This window comes from Elephantulus edwardii, unplaced genomic scaffold (genome assembly GCF_000299155.1).
Source record: "Elephantulus edwardii isolate Elephantulus edwardi_28Jun2011 unplaced genomic scaffold, EleEdw1.0 scaffold00056, whole genome shotgun sequence".
NCBI lineage: Eukaryota > Metazoa > Chordata > Mammalia > Macroscelidea > Macroscelididae > Elephantulus > Elephantulus edwardii.
The window spans coordinates 807,119-826,587 of NW_006399806.1; the positions used below are offsets into that span (position 1 = coordinate 807,119).

Below are 19,469 nucleotides of genomic sequence, written 5' to 3' on the forward strand. Positions count from 1 at the left end.
TCAGCTGTAACTTTCATTGTACTAAAATAAACATAAAGTAATAATTTGTAATAAGTATTTTTCCCTTAAAATTCTCATTTTTAGAGGAGTTATCCTTTCACGTCTCTTAATGTCTTTCATTAGATGTTAAGTAGCTATTTAACTTATTTATGGTGTACTTGAAAGGCTTTAAATCATCCGATTTGAGATTAACTGTAAAATAAAAATTTTATACAATTTCAAAGGAAATTGATATAAAATATAATTAATTATTAATTTTGTTCATGCAAAAATCCTAGTCATGTATTTTACTTTAAGGAGAGTTTAGAATCATTCTTACCGATTCCAATATGAATTAATCCCTGGAATCTGCATTTAATTCACTGAAGTCATTTAACCATAAAATAAAAATGATATTTATTAGGATAATAGTAAATAGAATAAGTTAAATCTTCGAAAACATTACCATAAATCTTTGTTTACCACAGTACTGTATGGAGGAAATACAAATCTAGACTGCTTCTAAAGTATATAAAGGAGATGGGGAAAAGTGGTCTGCTTGTCAAGACCTGGTGGATTAGTCAAGGTATGTAGTGCTAGTTGCTGTAGCAAAAACAAAACAAAAAACAAAGTTAAAATTCTAGTCCTTTAATACAGGAAGTTCTGATGGCCTAGTGGCAAGAAGCTGCACTGCAATCCCGAAGGCAGGTGGTTTGAGGCCACCAGCTAGCTGCTGAATGGGAGAAGGATTAGCAATCAGCTGGCGGTTTGGTTCCTACTCTTTGGTACACAACAACAACAACAACAACAACAACAACACAATGAATAGTTACTGCTCACATCACATGTTAAGTTCCTCTCCTGACTAGTTTTCCTTCAAAGAGGCTCTGGCTGCTGTGATTTCACCATTTTTGACAAGTAGCATCTATGGTTCTAAACAGAGTAGAGAGAGGACTGGGAACTACATGGTCTAGGTCAAGATTTAAATGGTCCTTTACTTGACTAGACTACTTAGTTGTCCACCTTCTGGTCAGCCACTATAATCATATAGTTTACTTTCTGCTGTAATCGAACTGGGCTTTCTTCTGGGCCCTAAACGTACTATAGACTCATTTTTTGCTTTGAGCCTTTGAACATTCCTTCATTCATTGTTGAATACTTCTCTTGCCCAATTCTAATAAATCATTTCTTTTTCACTATCTTAGGAAGCTTCTAAGGAATGTTTCTTCACTAGAATTTTATTATCTTGTCAGAAAGCTCTTACACAATGTTCATGTTTATGGGAATTTCTGGAGAAGCAGAGTCTGATGATGTATGTCTGAGACATTCTGCCAATGAAGTCAACATTCATCATATTGTAGCATTTATGGTAGCATTTTGTGTGGCCTGTGAAGCTATCTTTAACGGATAGAACATAATTTATTTAAACAATTATCTGTAGACATTTAGGTTGGTTCCAGTTTTCCTGTAACTGAAAATGCCTCAGTGAGTAGAAGGTACCTTTTTAAGCTCATTATTCAACATAATGTTTTAAAAGGTATTATCATGGATTCTTCAACATAATTTTATTTTTATAAGTTTTTATTTGTAATTTTTTACCAACTGATTCATCATTATCATTATTAGAATGATTAATAATAACAATAATTATTAACAATAATTATTAAGATTTAATGTAGTATATGTGAGTATTGGGGTAGGATCTTATAAGTGTTGTCTCATTTGTATGTTATTAAATTAAATCATATCTGGTTAGTATAACCGTTATCCCAGTTTTATAGATGAAGTTGTTAGGCCTAAGAGCAGTTTCACAACCAGCACGTGGTAGAAATAGGCTTTAAACTCATACTACTTGTACTAACTACTTTTCTTTTCAAAGCTCTTACTCTTTGTTCTAATTTTATATTGGTCTGCATACAAAATCCATACACATTGTGTGCATTTTAACTTATATTCCTTCACTCACATTGTCTCATATGATCATTCCTATACATTGCATTTTATAAAATAAATCACCATTGATCTCTGCCCAGTGTTACCGATCTTTTCAGGTCTCTGCTCAGTCTTTCCTAATTCCTTCACCCTCTCGCTCTGCCTACCAAAGTCTGTCATCTCAGTGATTTCCTCCCCTTTGCACATTCCCCTTCCCTGCCCCACTCCTCTTCCCCCTTTGATCTTTTATACACATCTTCCTTGGTAGCCTTCAATTTTAAAAATAATGGTTTTGTGCAGAATTTTTCCTTGTAAGACTTAATAAGTTCATTCAGCATGAAGCTCTCTATGCTCTCCCACGTTATATGGTGTTTTATGAAATCATTGCTCCTTAGTACATAGTATTCCATTGTGTAAATGTACCGTAACTTCTCAATCCATTCATTTGTGGATGGATATTTGCGCTGTTTCCATTAACTTGTTGTTGCTATGAACATTGGTGTACAAATCTCCATTTGTGTCTCAGTTCTATTTTCCTTGAGGTACATTCCTAGCAGTGGTATAGCTGAGTCATATGTAACTTATAAATTAAGCTCTTTTTGGGAAATGTCAAACTGCCTTCCAGAGTGGTTGTACTATTTTACAAATCCCATCAGTATCAGTAGTGTCTGAAAGTTCCAGTCTTTCCACATACTCTCCAACATTTATTGCCTGCTCTCCTGTTGCTACTGTGGTGAGATGGTATTTCATTGTGCTTTTGCTTTGCATCTCTCTTATTACTAGTGATTTTGAGCATTTCTTCATGTGTCTGTTTGCCATCTAAATGTCTTCCTTTGTGAAAAGTCTTTCCATCTCTCTTGCTCATTTTGTGATTGAGTTGACAGTCTTTTCCATGTGGTGGCCCTGTAGTGTTCTGTAAACTTGCAGTATGAGACCCTTGTCTGAGATGTCATTGCCAAATGTTTTTACCCAATCTGTATGCTTTCTTTTCACCCTTTTAGGAAAAGGTATTTTTATGCACACAGGGACTTAATCTTTAGAAAGTGCCCTTTGTCAATGTTACCCTCCCTTGGTTTTGCATTTCTAGCTGTATTTGCCAGCCTATTTATACCATAGTCTTGTTGTTGTTATGTGCCGTCGAGTCGCCTGCGACTCATAGCAACCCTATGTACAACAGCCCTAAACTCTGCTCTGTCCTGTGCCAATCTAGGCCTTCTAAATCTGGTCCCATTTTGCCTCTTATTCTCTATGGTTTTGGGCTTTACACATTCATTTCTGATGTACTTTGATTTTTTTATGTGGTATGAGATGTGGATCCCAGTTCAGCTTTCTGCAGGTCGATGTCCAGTTTTCCCAGCACCATTTGTTGAAGAGGTTGCCATTTTACCTCTTGATAGGTTTTGTTTCTTTATTGAGGACCAGTTGATTGGTTGATGAGTTAATTTCTGGGTTCCAAATTTAGTTCCACTGGCCTGTACATCGTTCATTGTATCATTACCATGTTCTTCTTTTGGTTACTACTGCTGTGTAGTAGGTTTTGAGATCAAGGAATGCAATGCCTCCCACTTCATTTTCAGTTTTCAAGAATGCCTTGCTTATTCGGAGTCTCCATCCTTTCCAAATAAACTTGTCAATTGTCTTTTCTATCTCTTTGAAAAATTAGTTTGGTATTTATATTGAGATTGTGTTAAACATGTAGACTGCTTTTGGTAAGATTGTAATTTTCACTATGTTGACCCTTCCTAGCCATAAACAGGGAACATTTTCCCATTTACTTGGGTTTCTTACAATTTTTTGCAGTGGTGTTTTGTAATTTCCCTTATACAAGTCTTTTGTGACTTCACTTAGGCTTATACCCAAGTATCTCAGTTTGTGATTGGTTATTGTAAATTGTATTGCCTTCTTTGTTTCCTTTTCCATGTTTTGTTATTGTTACTCTAGAGGAATCCCACTGATTTTTATATACTGATCTTGTATCCTGATATTCTACTAAATTTTTCTACCAAATCTAATGTTTTTGTTGCGGTTGAGTCTCTTGGATTTTCTGTATATACTATCATGTTGTCTGCATAGTGACAGTTTTACCATTACCAATGGGGGAAGACTATAGGCATTCCACATGCAGACAGAGACCAGATAAGGATGCCCACTTTCACCACTCCCATTCAATATTATATTGGAAGTACTTGCTAGGACAATAGACAAGAAAAGGAAATAAGTTTGTCACTCTTTATTCTTACACAGTATATATGGCTGAACATTATTAGTAAGTTATTGACTTGGTAATTTCTAGCAAATCTCTTTTCAGACTCTTTAATTACAGTTATCTCCATTGTGTAGTCCTTATATTCTATGAAGATAAGCTGTGACACTGTATGTGGAAACAATAGAACAATTTCCACAAGATGAACCAATAGAAAAGATAACAGTAAGATTATAGCCTATCCCCAAAGGAGTTGTATTATCAGCTTTAATATCATGCCTCTCTGATGATTCAAATTCACTAGCTTCTCTGTGGTAAAAAGATGGAAAATCTTCTCCCATGAGATTTACAGCCTTGGAAAACCAGTGGAGAATCATAGTGTCAGAGTTGGTTCCAATTTGACAGCAATGAATTTTTAAAATCTTACTTGTGGTGTGTAAGTTGTATTGCTTATTGTTGTTAAGTGCTGTCAAGTCAACTACAACCCATAGAACAGTAGAGTCCAGAGTGCCCTGGCTCGTCTTGTGCTATCTTCATCATCTCTGATATACTTGAGCCCATTTTTACCATCTATCTCTTTGAAGATCTTCTTTTCTTTCACTGACCCTCTATCTTTTGAAGCATAATATCCTTTTCCAAGGACTGGTTCCTCATAACAACATGCTATGCATATGATCCTTGCCTGTTAAGAAACATCCTGGTTGCATTTTCTCCAAAACATACTTACTTTTTCTTCTTTTGGCAGCCCATAGGATATTCATTACTCTTCTCCAGCACTATATGACTGAAAGGCATTAATCCTTCTATGTCATCCTGACTTACTGTCCAACTTAACCTGGAGACTTTTTATATTTGTCAGGTACATCCTTGACAAACATTAAAGATAGGTGTAGAGAACTGGGTCCTCTTAAGTGGTAACAAATTAAGCATATAATTTCTCTAATAAAGTGCACTCATAAAAAAAATTCATTGCCATTGAATAGGATCCAACTCATAGATGCCCCTCCAGTGGGATTCTGAGGCTGTAAATCACACAAGATATGATTGCCCATATCATTCCCTTAGATTAGCTGATGGACTTTAACCATCAGAGAAGCTAGCAGTGCAACTCACAGAACAATGTAAGAGACCATTGTTAATTCTTTATGAAGGTGTGTTCAAAAGCAAATACGGTCTAGAACTTTTGCTGAAGCAGATTTGTGAATTTCCTCTAATTGACTTTTTTTACTGGATATTGAAATTTTCATGTCCTGCTTCTGAGACACCACTGAACTCCATATTCCATTTTTAATTTTACTGAAAATCTATTTTCTGACAGCTATTATCTGTGAATGTCTAGGGTTTGAGCCTGTATACTTTTACCAATTTACCATGCTACTTCATGCAAATAGTCTTTTATTTCCATGCTTATTTTCTTTATTTGGATTTATGATGGGTTAAGTGGATTAGTCAAATTCATATTTAAGATAATAATTCCAAAGTTTACCTAATTTCCAGTAACTTATTTTTATTATTATTAGGTACTCTTGAGTTGGAACTGGTTGGTATTTGGCTCCTCAGTAAATTTTCACAGGCTGTAAATCACACAGGAGTGAATTGCCCACATTTTGCCCACATATCAGTTGGTGGGTTTGAACCATCTGTCTTTGAGTTGGCAGTGAAGCTCCTTGCTACTAGGCCAGTAGATGTCCTTGAAGTCACCTGTACACCATGTAAAATGGAAAAAACAGTCAATAATAAAATATTTTTTCTGAGACCAACAATAAGGGTTCTGGTTATGCAATCTTGGAGTAGGTGCAGGAATTCATAATGAAACTTAATAGTTTACTGAGGGCTCTCTGTAGGGTCACTATGAATTAGAATAAACTTGATAACACTGCATGCTTCTTTTGTTTGGTAAGTTGTTCAGAAATTGTACTCATCATGTCATACAGGTCTGTCTCTATTTTTTATCTTTGCAACTAGTTAATTGCTATTATCATTGTTTAACATATATGCACATATTCCATTCGTTATGTTATTGTTCAGAATGAAAATTAGTCCATCTAGTTAGTTTTCTGAGTTTCTTATTCTTTGTTAGCTTTTATTATTAGATGGTTTAGTGAATAAAAAAAGAAAATTCTGGTGGCTTAATGCAGGAGGTTGGAAGCAGGAGTGGCTATCCACTTCATAAACAACATGCCTCTGGAAACTCTATGAACTTTGATAAATGTTGATAGTTATAGAAAGCCTTCAGGCCTTTTGTTCACAGGGTTGCTATGAGTCATGCTCAACTCACAGGCAATCAACAACAACAGCAATGGGAGAGGAGTTGTGTTGCCAGACCAAAGGCAGGTAGTTCAAATCCCCATCTTCTCCATGGGAGAAAGATAGGGAACCTCCTCATATTGCAGTTTATGATCTCTAGAAAAACCCATGGAGGATCAGCTATAAGTTGGTCCTGAGTGAAAATAAATGAGTAGAATGAGTGAGCAAAAAGGGAGAATATCCTCAGTTGAGGTGGATTGCATGGCGACTGCAGCAGTGGTCCCAAGCAGAATGTCCCAGGCTGTAATGTGATAAGGGATTTAGCAGTTGCTTTGTGCTTTGTTTTGTTTTTTTAGCTATACAAGTGAGTGTTATGAGTTGGAACTAACTTAACACCACCAAAAACCAAATATATTCTTTAATATGACATGCAATAAAAGTAGGGATTTTTTTTAATGTTTTAATCTTGTGTCCATTATTTCTTTGGACACTTAATCATTTACCCTTACTCTTTGCTTGAGCTTAACCATTGAGAGTTTTGGGGTCATAATTTTTGGGCTTTGCAGATATTGTTAGAGGGCAGTGGGCACGCCAGACTGGGATCCAGATGCCCTAGGCAGAAGTCTTCAGGTAGCAGAGAAGGCCTCTGAGGGTCTGAATAATGGAGTGGAGCCTACTGAGACTGTAATGCCAGGTTCTGCAGGGATTCAGAGGCCCCAGGCAGAGGTGTTTAAACAGTGATGGGGCAGCAAAGGGTCCTTGAGCCTAGTACCCCTTGAGCCTTTGCTAAGAACGAGTACCAAAGATTTAGCTGCATCACAGACTGTGGCAGTATCCCTACCCAGGACTCCATACTGTCATGCCACCATGGGCCTCATATGTGGTCTGAATAGGGTGTTCATTGCCTTGATACTTTTATGCCTGGTTGTCTTTACAGTTTTAATTTAGAGGTACAACACCTACCTGTCTGTCTGTCAGTTTGGTTATTGAAAATGATTTGCATGTTGCCAATTAGGTTATATGTTGGATGTGTATAAGTTTGAGTATTATTATTTGTTCTTTTTAGTAAAACACTTGTCTATGGATCTGCTGTCCTGGTGTAGGATGTGGAGTGCTCTGATTCTAGAATTTGTGCCACCAGTATCTCAGGTACCAGAAAAGTCACCTATTGTGGAAAGATTGTAATAGACCTCCTGGATATTAATAGATTATAAAGGATTGGCCATCCACTTCTAAAACAAAAACTCTATGAACAGAGGAACATGGGTAGTTAATAGTATTCGACATAGGGCCCCAATAGGAAGTCACTCAAAATGACTAGAAACAGCTGGAAACAACCATTAATAATTGAAATATGGAATTAGGAAGTATGGAAATTATAAAAAATGAAATGGAATGTATGAAGATTGACATTCTAGGCATAAGTGAACTGAGATGAATAAGCATGGACCATTTTAAATCAGATAATAAAAAAATGTACTATACTAGAAATGAAAAACTAAAGAAGTTGTTGCTTTCATAGTTAAAAAGTCAATTTCAACATCCATTCTGAAGTACTATGCTCTCCATTCACATACAAGGAAAACCTGTTATGAAATACTACTATTTTTCAAATATACACACCAACAACTATAGCCAAAGAGGAGGAAATAGAGGGTTTCCATCAACTTTTGTAGTTCAAAACTGACCAAACAAGCAATCAAGGTGCAGTAATAATTATTGGTGACTGCAGTGCGAAAGTGGGAGACAATGAGGAAAGAATGGTAGTTGGAAATATGGACCTGGTGTCAGAAATGAAGACAAGATCAAATGTTTGAATTTTGTGCATCCAATCGTATATTCATAACAAATGACTTGAAAAAAAAAACCAAACCAAACAAAAATGGTGACTTTACAAGTAGACCTCACCTGATGGACTGCACAGGAATCAGATTGACTGTATTTGTGGAAAGAACTGCCAGAGAAAGAAGTGCAATTTCTGCAGTCACAATCAGACCACGTGCCGATTGTGGGATAGACCATCAGTTGTTCATGTGTCAGTTTAAAATGAAGTTTTAAAAAAAAAAAATTAAAACAAGTCCACAGGAACCAAAATAATGACTTTAATTTTATCTCAGTTGAATTTAAGAATCATCTCAAGAACAGACTTGAGAAACTGAACACCAGTGATTGAAGCCAAGTGAAACTGTGGTTATCAAAGATACCATTCATGAGGAGAGCAAAAGAGCATTACAAAAATAGGAGGAGAAAAAAAAACCCCAAAAATGGGTATTAGAAGAAACTATGAAAATTACATAAGCATGTCAAGAAGCTGAAACTAAAGAAAGAGATGTTGTTGTTATGTGCCATCTAGTCGCTCGCGACTCATAGAGATCATATGTGCAAGAGCCCTAAACGTTGCTCTATCCTGTGCCAGCCTCGCCATCTCAAACACACTCATTCCCACCACTCCAATCACAGAATCGATCCATCTCATTGAGGGTCTTCCTCTCCTGCGTCATCCCTCTACTCTCCCAAACATGATGTCCCTCTCTAAGGACTAGTCCCTCCTTGCAACATGGCCAAAGTATGTCAGACGAAGCTTCAGAATCCTTGACTCCAAGGAGCATTCTGGCTTCACCCTCTCTAGGACAAACCTTTTTGTTCTTCTAGCAGTCCATGGTATATTCAACACTCTGCTCCAGCACCACAGCTCAATGGCATCAATTCTCTTTCTATCATCCCTAGTCACTGTCCAACTCTCCGATGCATTGCATCTAATTGCGGAGACCATAGCCTGGATCAGGCACACCTTAGTCTCCAGTCTGGCATTGTTGTTCTTCAATAGTTTTGAGAATTCCCTCACAGCTGACTTTCCCAGTGCAATTTGTCTCTTAATTTCCTGGCAGCTGTTACCAAGAGTGTTGACAAAGGAAGAGATACAGAAGTAAAAATGGTGAACAGATTTCAGAGGGCAGCTTGAGAAAATAAAGGAAAATATTATAGCAAAATATACAGAGAGCTCGAGTCAGAAAATAAATAGGAAAGAACTTGTTTGACATTTCTCAAGCTGAGAGAATTAAAGAACAACTTTAAGCCTTGAGTTGCAATACTCAAAAAAGGTATGGGCACGATCTTGAATGATACAGGAAGCATCAAAGAAATATGGAAGTAATACTCAGAATTGCTGTACCAGAAAGAATTAGTTGACACTGAAAAATTTCAGGAAGCATTATATGAACAAGAGCCAGTGATAATGAAAGTTGCACTGAAAGCATTAGCAAAAAAAAAAAAAATAAGGCCTCTGGATTTGATGGAACACCAATTGACTTATTTCAGCTAACACATGAAGTTCTCAATGTGCTCATAACTTGATGCCAGCAAGTTTGGAGGACAGCTATCCAGGCAAATGATTCTAACAAATTCATATTTTTCCTCATTCCCCAGAAAGGTGATCCAAGAGAATATGGAAATTATCCAACAATATCATTAATATCTTAAGTGAGCAAAATATTGTTGAAGTCCATTCAAAAACAGGGAACTACCAGAAGTTCAAATTGGCTTTAGAAGAGACTGCAGCACAAGGGCTATCAAGACTGATGTCAGATAGATCCTGACTGAAAGCGAATAATACCAGAAGAATTTTAATTTATTTGTCCATTTTTGTACAAATTAATTTGTGTCCATTTGTGTTTTATTAACTATGCAAAGGCATTTGACTTTGTATGTTGTCGTTATGTGCCATCGAGTCGCTTGCAACTCATAGCAACCCTATGTACAGCAGCCCTAAACTCTGCTCTGTCCTGCGCCAGTCGCACTGTCTTGAATACACCCATCCCAATTATCCCAGTCACTGAATCAATCCACCTCATAGAGGGCCTTCCTCTCCTGAGCTGTCCCTCCACCCTAGCAAGCATGATGACCCTCTCCAAGGACCGGTCCCTCCTTACACCATGTCCAAAGTATGTAAGAATCCTTGCCTCCAGGGAGCCACCTGGTTTAACCCTTTCCAGGACGAATCTGTTGGTTTTCCTAGCAGTCCATGGTACCATCAATACTCTTCTCCAGAACCACAGCTCAAAGGCATGAATTCTCTTTCTATCCTCCTTAGTCACTGTCCAACTATCTGATGCATATCAAGTGATAGCAAAGACCATGGCCTGTATCAAACGCACCTTAGTCTCCAGAGAAACACCATTGCTCTTCAGTACTTTGTAGAGGTCCCTAACAGCAGACTTTCCTGTTGCAATACATCTTTTAATTTCCTGGCTACTGGTGCTGAGAGTGTTGACTGTGGAGCCAAGCAAACTAAAGCTGTGAACAGTCTCAATCTCTTCACCATCCATCCTGATGCTGCCAATTGGTCCAGTGGTGAAAAATCTTTGTTTTCTTGACATTGAGCCTCAATCCATATTGGAGGCTGCAGTCCTTGACCCTCTGCAGCAAGCGCTTCAGGTCCTCCTCAGTTTCAGTGAGCAGAGTTGTGCCATCTGCATAATGCAGATTTTTAATAGATCTTCCACCAATCCTGACACCACACTTCTCATCCATAGAGCCCAGCCTCCCAGATAATATGTTCTGCGTACAGGTTGAAAAGTTATGGAGGCAAGACACATCTCTGGCACATGCCCTTCCCAATTTTGAACCATGCAGTGTTTCCTTGTTTCCTTGTTCTGATGACTGCCTCTTGGTCCAAGTATAGATTTCTCATTAGCACGATCAAGTATTCTGGGATTCCCATTCTTCTCAGAGTCAGCCACAGTTTGTTATAAACCACACAGTCGGAACACCTTTGCATAATCAATGAAACACAGATTTATATTCCTCTGGTATTCCCTGCTTTCAGCTAAGATCCATCTAACATTGGCTACAATATCCCTAGTACCATGACCCCTTCTAAACCCAACCTGGACTTCTGGCAGTTCTCTGCTGATGTTCCAGTCATTTTTGGATAATCTTCAGTTGACTTTGCATATCATAACAAATTATGGCTTATGTTGAGAAGAATCCTGAAGAAATAGTCGCTCTAACCTGACCACAATTTACCATTTTTTTAAAATGCTTTTCTTCATGGCCTAATGCATAGGGAGCATTACTGCTAACTAAAAAGCAGCACTTTTTTCACAGTTCAAATATATCACTGATTCACTGGGAGAAAGATGAGCAGTCTCCTCCCATGTAATTAACAGCCTTGGAAATCCAGTGTAAGTTCAGCTAGGAATCAGTTCTAACTCCATGGCAGTAGGAGCCTGGTAGCATAGTGGTAAGGAGTTATGTTGCCAATTCAAAGGCAAGTGGTTTGAATCCGCCATCTACTCTGAAGGAGGAAAATGGACAGTCTTCTTCTTTGCAATTCACAGTCTTTAAAAATCTCCTGGATGTCAAGCTTTGAGTAGATTCTGACTTGACAGCACATGACAATAATAAAAACTAGAATACAAGCTCTAGGAGAGCTAATACTGTCTGAATGGGGTGGGGGTGGGGAAACCCTACTTTTTAAAAAAAAATAGTTTCTGTGCATACTTCTCAAAAATGTTCCTGATTTGTGCAGAACAATAGTTTAGCTTAATACATAGTGCTCTTCAGGCACTGGTGAAGAGAGCAAGTGTACCAACAAAAACTGTCTTCAATGGTCCACAAATAAATGCTTTTCAGAGTTATTCCCTACCCCATTTTTCTTACCTATCATGAGAACAAGCTGTAACAGCTTGGTATAAAACTAAAACCAAATATTATTCTTTCATTACACATAAACAAATAGAATTTCTGAGCTAATAGCTAGTTCATACAATTGATTGAGTATTGGGAACACACATTTTCCTTTAAAAAGATATACATTTATGTGGTTTTACTAGCTACACACAGACATTTAAATTTAGCATATGAAAAGAACAAAAGATTTAAAGTTTAGTCCTAATGTCACCCCAGCCATATTTCATCATCATAGTGAGACAAATGCAACAGAGGCTCTCTGCATAAACCATATTTTAAACTATCTAGATTTCTTTAGGCATGGTGTATGCCCTAGTTCAAGCACTTCATTATTATTCCCTTAGAAAATTTATGCTGCACGCTAATAACCTTAAGTCTGCTTATCCAATAACCTCCAATAGCCAGGATTTTTAATATTTAATATTTAAAAATGGGTTTTGCCAGTCTAGGGTGTAACCGAAATTCTAGTTACAGATCGTAAAAATCTCTTAGAGATGATTAAAATGCAAGAATATTCTTTTTATTAAAACTCATAATCATCTGAGTCACAGTAATGAAACTAGTAATGGGAGATGATGTATTCATACATAAATGTTAAATGTACAAATAATATATAGCTGAAAGATAATTTTGTAAGGACTCATCAAAATATTTCTGTGGGGATTGTCTGTATCAGAATTTTACATACCCCAGTGATTTCTTGTTGACTATGAAATAGCTTTATTCAGTGTCATTTAATGATATATTAGTACCTTATGAGTAATCAATAAATTATTTCTACAAGGAGTGGGTAGGCATTCCTGCCTTTGCAGAATTTTTATAGTGTTAGTACAATATTTTTATTATAGCTTGTTGAAGTACAAGTTTAAAACCAATTTTGTAGAAATACAAATTATTTCCCTGTGGGTGTGTGAGTGACATCGTGGTGACAAAGCCACCACAGATGTGTAGGCACATGGCTAGTGTTAAGGCAAGGAAGACTTTGAGTGGTGTTGCTATAATGGGTGTGATTGTGTAAATGTGATGAAAAGTCACATCGTTTGCACCGTGGTGGGGGGGGGGAGGCAATCTATGCATACAAGGCATTAAAAAGTGCATATCAATTTATCATTTCCCACTTTATGTGAAATATATTGCTTGTTAAAATAAAAATGAGTAAAGACACTAAAAGCAAAACATGTGCATTTCACATTTGGAGGATTTACACAACAAAATGCCAAAACATTTACTGATTTATTGCTTTCAGCTGTAAAGCACAAAACTATTTCCTTTAAATATAATACAAATCCTACTGCAATTTAAAAAGGAAAGTGGCATCTAATCATGGAACATTAAATCTGTTTGATTATGCAGCTTACCAGCTTATCTATCAAAACAGAATTCAGATATATTTTTTTCAAAATGTTTTTAAGATTAAAAGAATTCAAAATAAAGTTAAAGATAAATGCATGGGAAAAGAAAGCAAACAAAATATACTATTTTGGGGTTGTTGTTAATATAGCAAGTAAACAATGTGAATTATATTATACCTCTGATCAATAACAGTAACATTTCAATATATGGAATAAATAGTAGCATAATAATTCTCAGGTGTTAATGTATTTATACACCCCCTTTTTCTATTTATTATTCAATTCTGGGAAAATTCTTTGAGAATTTAAAGATGTTCTGCTTATTAAAGTGCTTAGCACATTATTGCCACACTATCGATATTAATGTTTCTTAAGCAGATGGATGAATGTTGCTTAATACACTGTTGACATGGTGGTCACACTACTAATTAAAGGTTAAGTTTCAACCCACCAACCACTCCGGGAGGAAGATGTGACAGTCCACTTCTGTAAAGATTTACAGCCTTGGAAACGCAATAGCATAGATACACTCTCTGTCCTGCACAAATGAGCCAGGACTGACTTGCAGTCAGTGGATTTTGGTTTGATATTTGAACTATAATTTCAACATTATCCCTTTAAATAGCAATAATTCAGGAAGCAATCTGATTAAAATGGGAAAATAATAACATTATTCCATTTTTTTTTTAAAAAAAAAACAACCCTTCACAATAATGTCGTTGTTGGGGGGAGGGGGGTAAAGAAAAAAGTGCAACAATGAATGAATGAAAATTCAAAATCTAAAAAAAAAAAATCCAAAATCTCTGTAAATGTTCATTAAAATTAATAAAATAAAATTTTAAAAAATGTTGTTGTTATTAAGCGACCCTGTGAAGGAAAATCCTGGACACTTCCTGTATAACTTTCGTCCTTTCTCCAGGTTCATAGGGTTTCCAGAGGCAAGCTGTTAATGGAAGTGGATGCTACTCCTGCTTCCATGCTTGTTTTAATTGGGGAGCTTCACCAAACACTGTTCACCATGGGAAACCATTATCACATTTGACTCATCAGTGTCACAGTGTTCGGCTTCACAGCAACCATGAGTTACCTCTGTACAGCAAGTAGACATATCAGGGTTACACGACCTAGAAGAATGTTTCACCAAAAACAAAGGCAGACCTGAGGGCCGTGGAGTAGATAGAGTTACCCACCTTTGGCTTGGGAGCATGGCTTCATGTCCACTAGGCCAACTGCTCTCTTTCCTTCTCTCTGCTCACAATAATAGCTGTTGTAAATATTTTAATATTAAAGTAAAAGGTGAAATTGAAGTAAATTTATATATATATATATATATATGTATATTTATATACATATAAACATCTATGTGAAACCATGATGCTCTTTAAAGGCAAGGATGGTAAAATTTATCTCACATACTTTGAGTGTGTTGTTAGGAGGGGCCAGTCATTGACAAAAGACAACATGCTGAGAAAAGTGTTTTTGTTGTTGTTGTTTGCTATCGAGTCACCTATGACTCATAGCAACCCCATGTACAACAACTTGGAATCTTCCTCTATCCTGGATCAAACTTATTTTCTCTGACACACCTACCCGTTACCTCAGTCACTGAATCAATCCATCTCATTTAGGGTCTTCCTCTCTTGCACTGTCCTTCTACCCTCCCAAGCATGATGTTCCTCTCCAAGGACTGGTCCCTTCTTGCAACATGCCAAAAGTATGTCACACAAAGCTTCAGAACCTTTGCCTCCAAGGAGTAGCCTGGTTTCACCCTCTCCAGGACAAACTTGTTTATTCTCCTGGAAGTTCGTGGTATATTCAATACTCTTTTCTAGCACTACAGCTCAAAGGCATCTTTTCTATCATCCCTAGTAATTTTCCAGCTTTCTGGTGCATAGCTTATAATCACAAAGACCATAGCCTGGATCAGGTGCACCTTAGTTTCCAGACTGACATCATTGTTCTTAGTACTCCGGCAAGGTCTCTGACAGCCAACTTTCCCAGTGCATTTCATCTTTTGATTTCCTGGATGCTGGTACCAAGGATTAGTAAAACAAAGGAAGACCCTAAAAAAGATAGATTGATACAATGACTATATTAATTAGAGTATATTAGAGATGGTGAGCTTGATACAGAATAGGGCAAGGTTCAGATTTATTGTTCATAGGGCCACTGTGAACCATAAGTACTCCCATGGCACCTCAGAGAAATGTGTGTGTGTGTGTAATATGTATGTATGTATATATATATATATATTCCCCCTGGAAAAATTTCTTTTCTTTCAAGTTGTCTTTTTGCTTACTGTAATTATTTTCTGGGAATCAAAACCACAAACAAGCAGTCAAAGAAAACAAACAAACAAAAAACCCCCCTCTAGTACATTCTTTTCTGAGCACTTTAACAATTCTATCTCATTGAAAAATATCTTTTTCAAAATGGCAGAAGATATTTGGATGGATGTCCCAGTGAAACTGGTTTTGGATAAACAGAATGAATCCTTCATAGTTCTAGGTAAACCAAGTGAACGTAATTCTTTGTAGTCAGATGGCATCTATCTAAATATTTTTTTTAAATATACATATAATTATGTGTTTTTGTCAAAATATGCCTGTCATTATAGATGTCTGTCATAGCCTTACTAGAAGAAAGATACAGAGAAACTAAATAAATCATGTTTCTTCACTAAAATGATGAAGTCTTTAGTGATGAGCAGAATTACACTGGATTCAAATGTACAAAATTTTTTTTTTTTTAAATCCACTTACAGAGTTTTAAACAGGAGAAAATATCAGGTTATAGAATTTTTGTAAGGGTAAATGTGCTTATGTGAATATAAACTGTAAGGACTTTCAAAACCAAAACCAAAAAGAAATTAACAGCAATGTATGTATTATTAGTTTTCATGTTTCATATGTTGTTGTTGTTGTTGTTGATGTATGCTGTTTGTTGAGTCAACTCCAACACAAAACAACTCTTGCATAGAATATAGAAATGGTTTTATTTTCCATGGGAATTATGGGAAAAAATAGTATACTTCCATAATTCCCATGATATGAGTGTTCAATATTTTGCTAGGTTACTACATGTCTCTGAAGCCATGTTCAGTTTTCCCCCATCTACTTCTCCCCCCATTTGTTGGGAAGATTGTAAAAATTCTATTGAACTGTTCTCAAGATCATAGATTCTATCTTCTTTCTATTGTGTGATTGAGGTCACTCAGCAAGTTTTCTATTTACCCTACTGAAGATTTTAATTCTTAAATGTCAGTTTGAATGTTTATCTTTTATTTCTTTTCTATTTGTTTTTTCTCTTTCTAGTCTTTTAGGAATACTCTGTTACTGCTTGTTGAAACATTTCGGCCATAAAATTCTTGACTTGTGGTTCTAACATCTGTTTCATTTTACACTAATATCAGTCAGTTGTCTTTCAACATATTTTTTTATTCCCCTATTTACTTGTTACAGGTGATTTAAATTGTAATATGAACAATATGGACTTTACTCTAGGACTCTCTAGGTCCTTTTTAAAATTTTTTCTTTTATCAGACAGGCATTCTACTTAGGTTTAGCCTGCAGGTCCTGTCCATTTGTGGACTAAAGTTGAAATTACAGTATAATTAATTTCCAGAGTTTATATAATGCTATTTTCTGCTTCTCTGCTTTTCTGGTGTTTCTGGGATCCCACTCGTTGTTGTTGATGCTGGTTGGGGGAGCAGAGTGACCTTCCCTGGACCAGCCATCCTGGTTCCCAAGTGGAAGAAGAGATTCGTCAGGCCATACGCATGAACTGCACTTCTTTGATGGGCATTCTGATGATGGGCTTCCTCTTGCTGGTGATTCAGCAAGGCTGTATCTCTGAGTGAGGTTAAGGAGGAGAATTTCAAGATTATTTGAATATAATAGAATCTTACTAATCAAGGCAGTTATTAACTTTCATCCCTTTTACTTGAGTAGACTCTTCTGTAAAACTTTCTGTATCTTCTCTTCATGCTTTCGTAAGTCTTATCTTAGGAACAAACTTCTAGAGGTGATCTTTTCAACAAAGTGAACTTGAAAAGAAAGTGAATTTGAGGATAAAAGCATGCAAATAATTACTTTATCTACATCTTTGGAAACAACGTCTTACTTTTTCAGCTACCTACTTTGAACAATTTATTAAAAGTTTTGCCATTGCGCTGATTATTTGAGACTTTTACCCCTCCACCACCCATTATGTTTTCTTATTCATTAAGGAGATATTCTTTGGAATCGATACAAATGGAGTGTGTTTTCTGCCTCTACTCTTTATTAGCTTTATATTCTTAGCAAGCCTATTAATTTTCTAAGACTCGTGTAAAGCTTGAGTTTGCTAGTAGCTACATAAAGTAACTTTTATTTTCAAAGTATAAATGAAGTGTTCAGCACAGTACCTGGTTCTTGGTAATTATGCAGATGTGTGAACTACAGGCTTCACTCTCATAAACGTTATCATGAGATAAGGAAACTGAGGTAATAAAAGGAGACATATGCAGCCTACATTTGTTAGCATACTTAGATATCAAGAGGGTTGAGTTATTTTCCAATAATAGTGTCTCATTTAAAATTCACTTAGAGGATGGCAAGAATTGTCCAGCTATCTAACCATCACTATCTATATACAAAAACTACCTAATTTTTAAGGGAATATAGCTGATTGGAGCAGTTCACTTTTATCCTGTAGATTTGCTAGGAGTCAAAATGAACTGGTTGTGTTTGGTTATATATAGCTGGTTAAAAATATGAGTCACATAAAGGCTGGCAACTATTTTTTATTCACTTCCATCTCTTGGATTTACTTTCCAAAGGGATGTTATGTTAATGCAAGTTTAGTGTAGTTATTTTGACAAATGGCCTTACTTTAATTCCATGCTTATTGAGCAAGTTGAAAGTTTTTAATTGGCTCTTAAACCAGTTTCATGACGTACCTGGCAGGACTTTCGTTTTGAATAAAAATCATGTTCCTCTTTCAGTTCTCCTTGATCTTACTTTCCATTCCATCATTGTTTTTGGAAAGTGGCTGAGCTGTACTCAAAAGCAGTTGCTTCTGTTCAGAACCATGACTTTGCCTGGGTATAAGTTACATTTGAATGTGAATGTAGAATGTTGGTATAGCTAATGATACTGTTCTTGCTTTCCCTTCACATCACATTAATTCTCTGAACCTCACCTGAAGACCACTGACATAATTTCTGTGTTTGCATTGCAGGTGATGGAAGTCAAGGGACAAATGATCCACGTGCCAGAATCCAATTCCATTTTGTTTTTGGGCTCACCGTGTGTGGACAAGCTGGATGAACTTATGGGCCGAGGGCTGCATCTCTCGGACATCCCTATCCATGATGCCACACGAGATGTCATTCTGGTTGGTGAGCAGGCTAAGGCTCAAGATGGCTTGAAGAAGAGAATGGATAAACTAAAGGCAACTCTAGAAAGAACTCACCAGGCCCTGGAGGAAGAGAAGAAGAAGACCGTTGATCTCCTGTATTCTATTTTCCCAGGAGATGTAGCCCAGCAGCTGTGGCAAGGTCAACAAGTGCAGGCCAGAAAGTTTGATGATGTCACCATGCTCTTCTCAGACATTGTCGGATTCACGGCCATCTGTGCCCAGTGTACGCCCATGCAGGTGATCAGCATGCTGAATGAACTGTATACCAGATTTGACCACCAGTGTGGATTTTTGGATATCTATAAGGTAAGGGAGTCGTTATCTATACGTAAATGCTTTTCATACATTTTCATGAAAATTAAATTGTAAGGACTTTTTTTGGTAACACTTGGAACTTAACATGAATGTTCATTTTTAGTTTAGAATTTGTATGAACAACCTTGTATTAGAAATAAAGAGAGAACTGTTTAAAAGGGATATATGATGTCATGACAGGAGTCCAGAATGAAGGCTGCATAGTGGGGTGAACTTGGGGGAAGGGTTTGCATAACAATGAAAGTTTTTCTTTTACTTTTCAAGGAGAAGAGTGAATTGGGGAGAGGGGTGGGAAAGGAGAAAAGGGCAACAACAAATGAATGGAAACCCTAAGTCTCTATAAATTTCAT

The 19,469-nt window shown here is 36.7% G+C and overlaps 1 protein-coding gene across 1 annotated transcript in view; it reads left to right on the forward strand.

Annotated features, from left to right (window-relative positions):
* Nucleotides 1–19,469, forward strand: part of GUCY1A2 (guanylate cyclase 1, soluble, alpha 2) — a 453,384-nt gene that overhangs the window by 274,035 nt on the left and 159,880 nt on the right. The window contains exon 5 of the mRNA XM_006887289.1: nt 18,625–19,110. Coding sequence (XP_006887351.1) covers nt 18,625–19,110 — 486 coding nt within the window. The remainder of the gene's footprint in view (nt 1–18,624; nt 19,111–19,469) is intronic.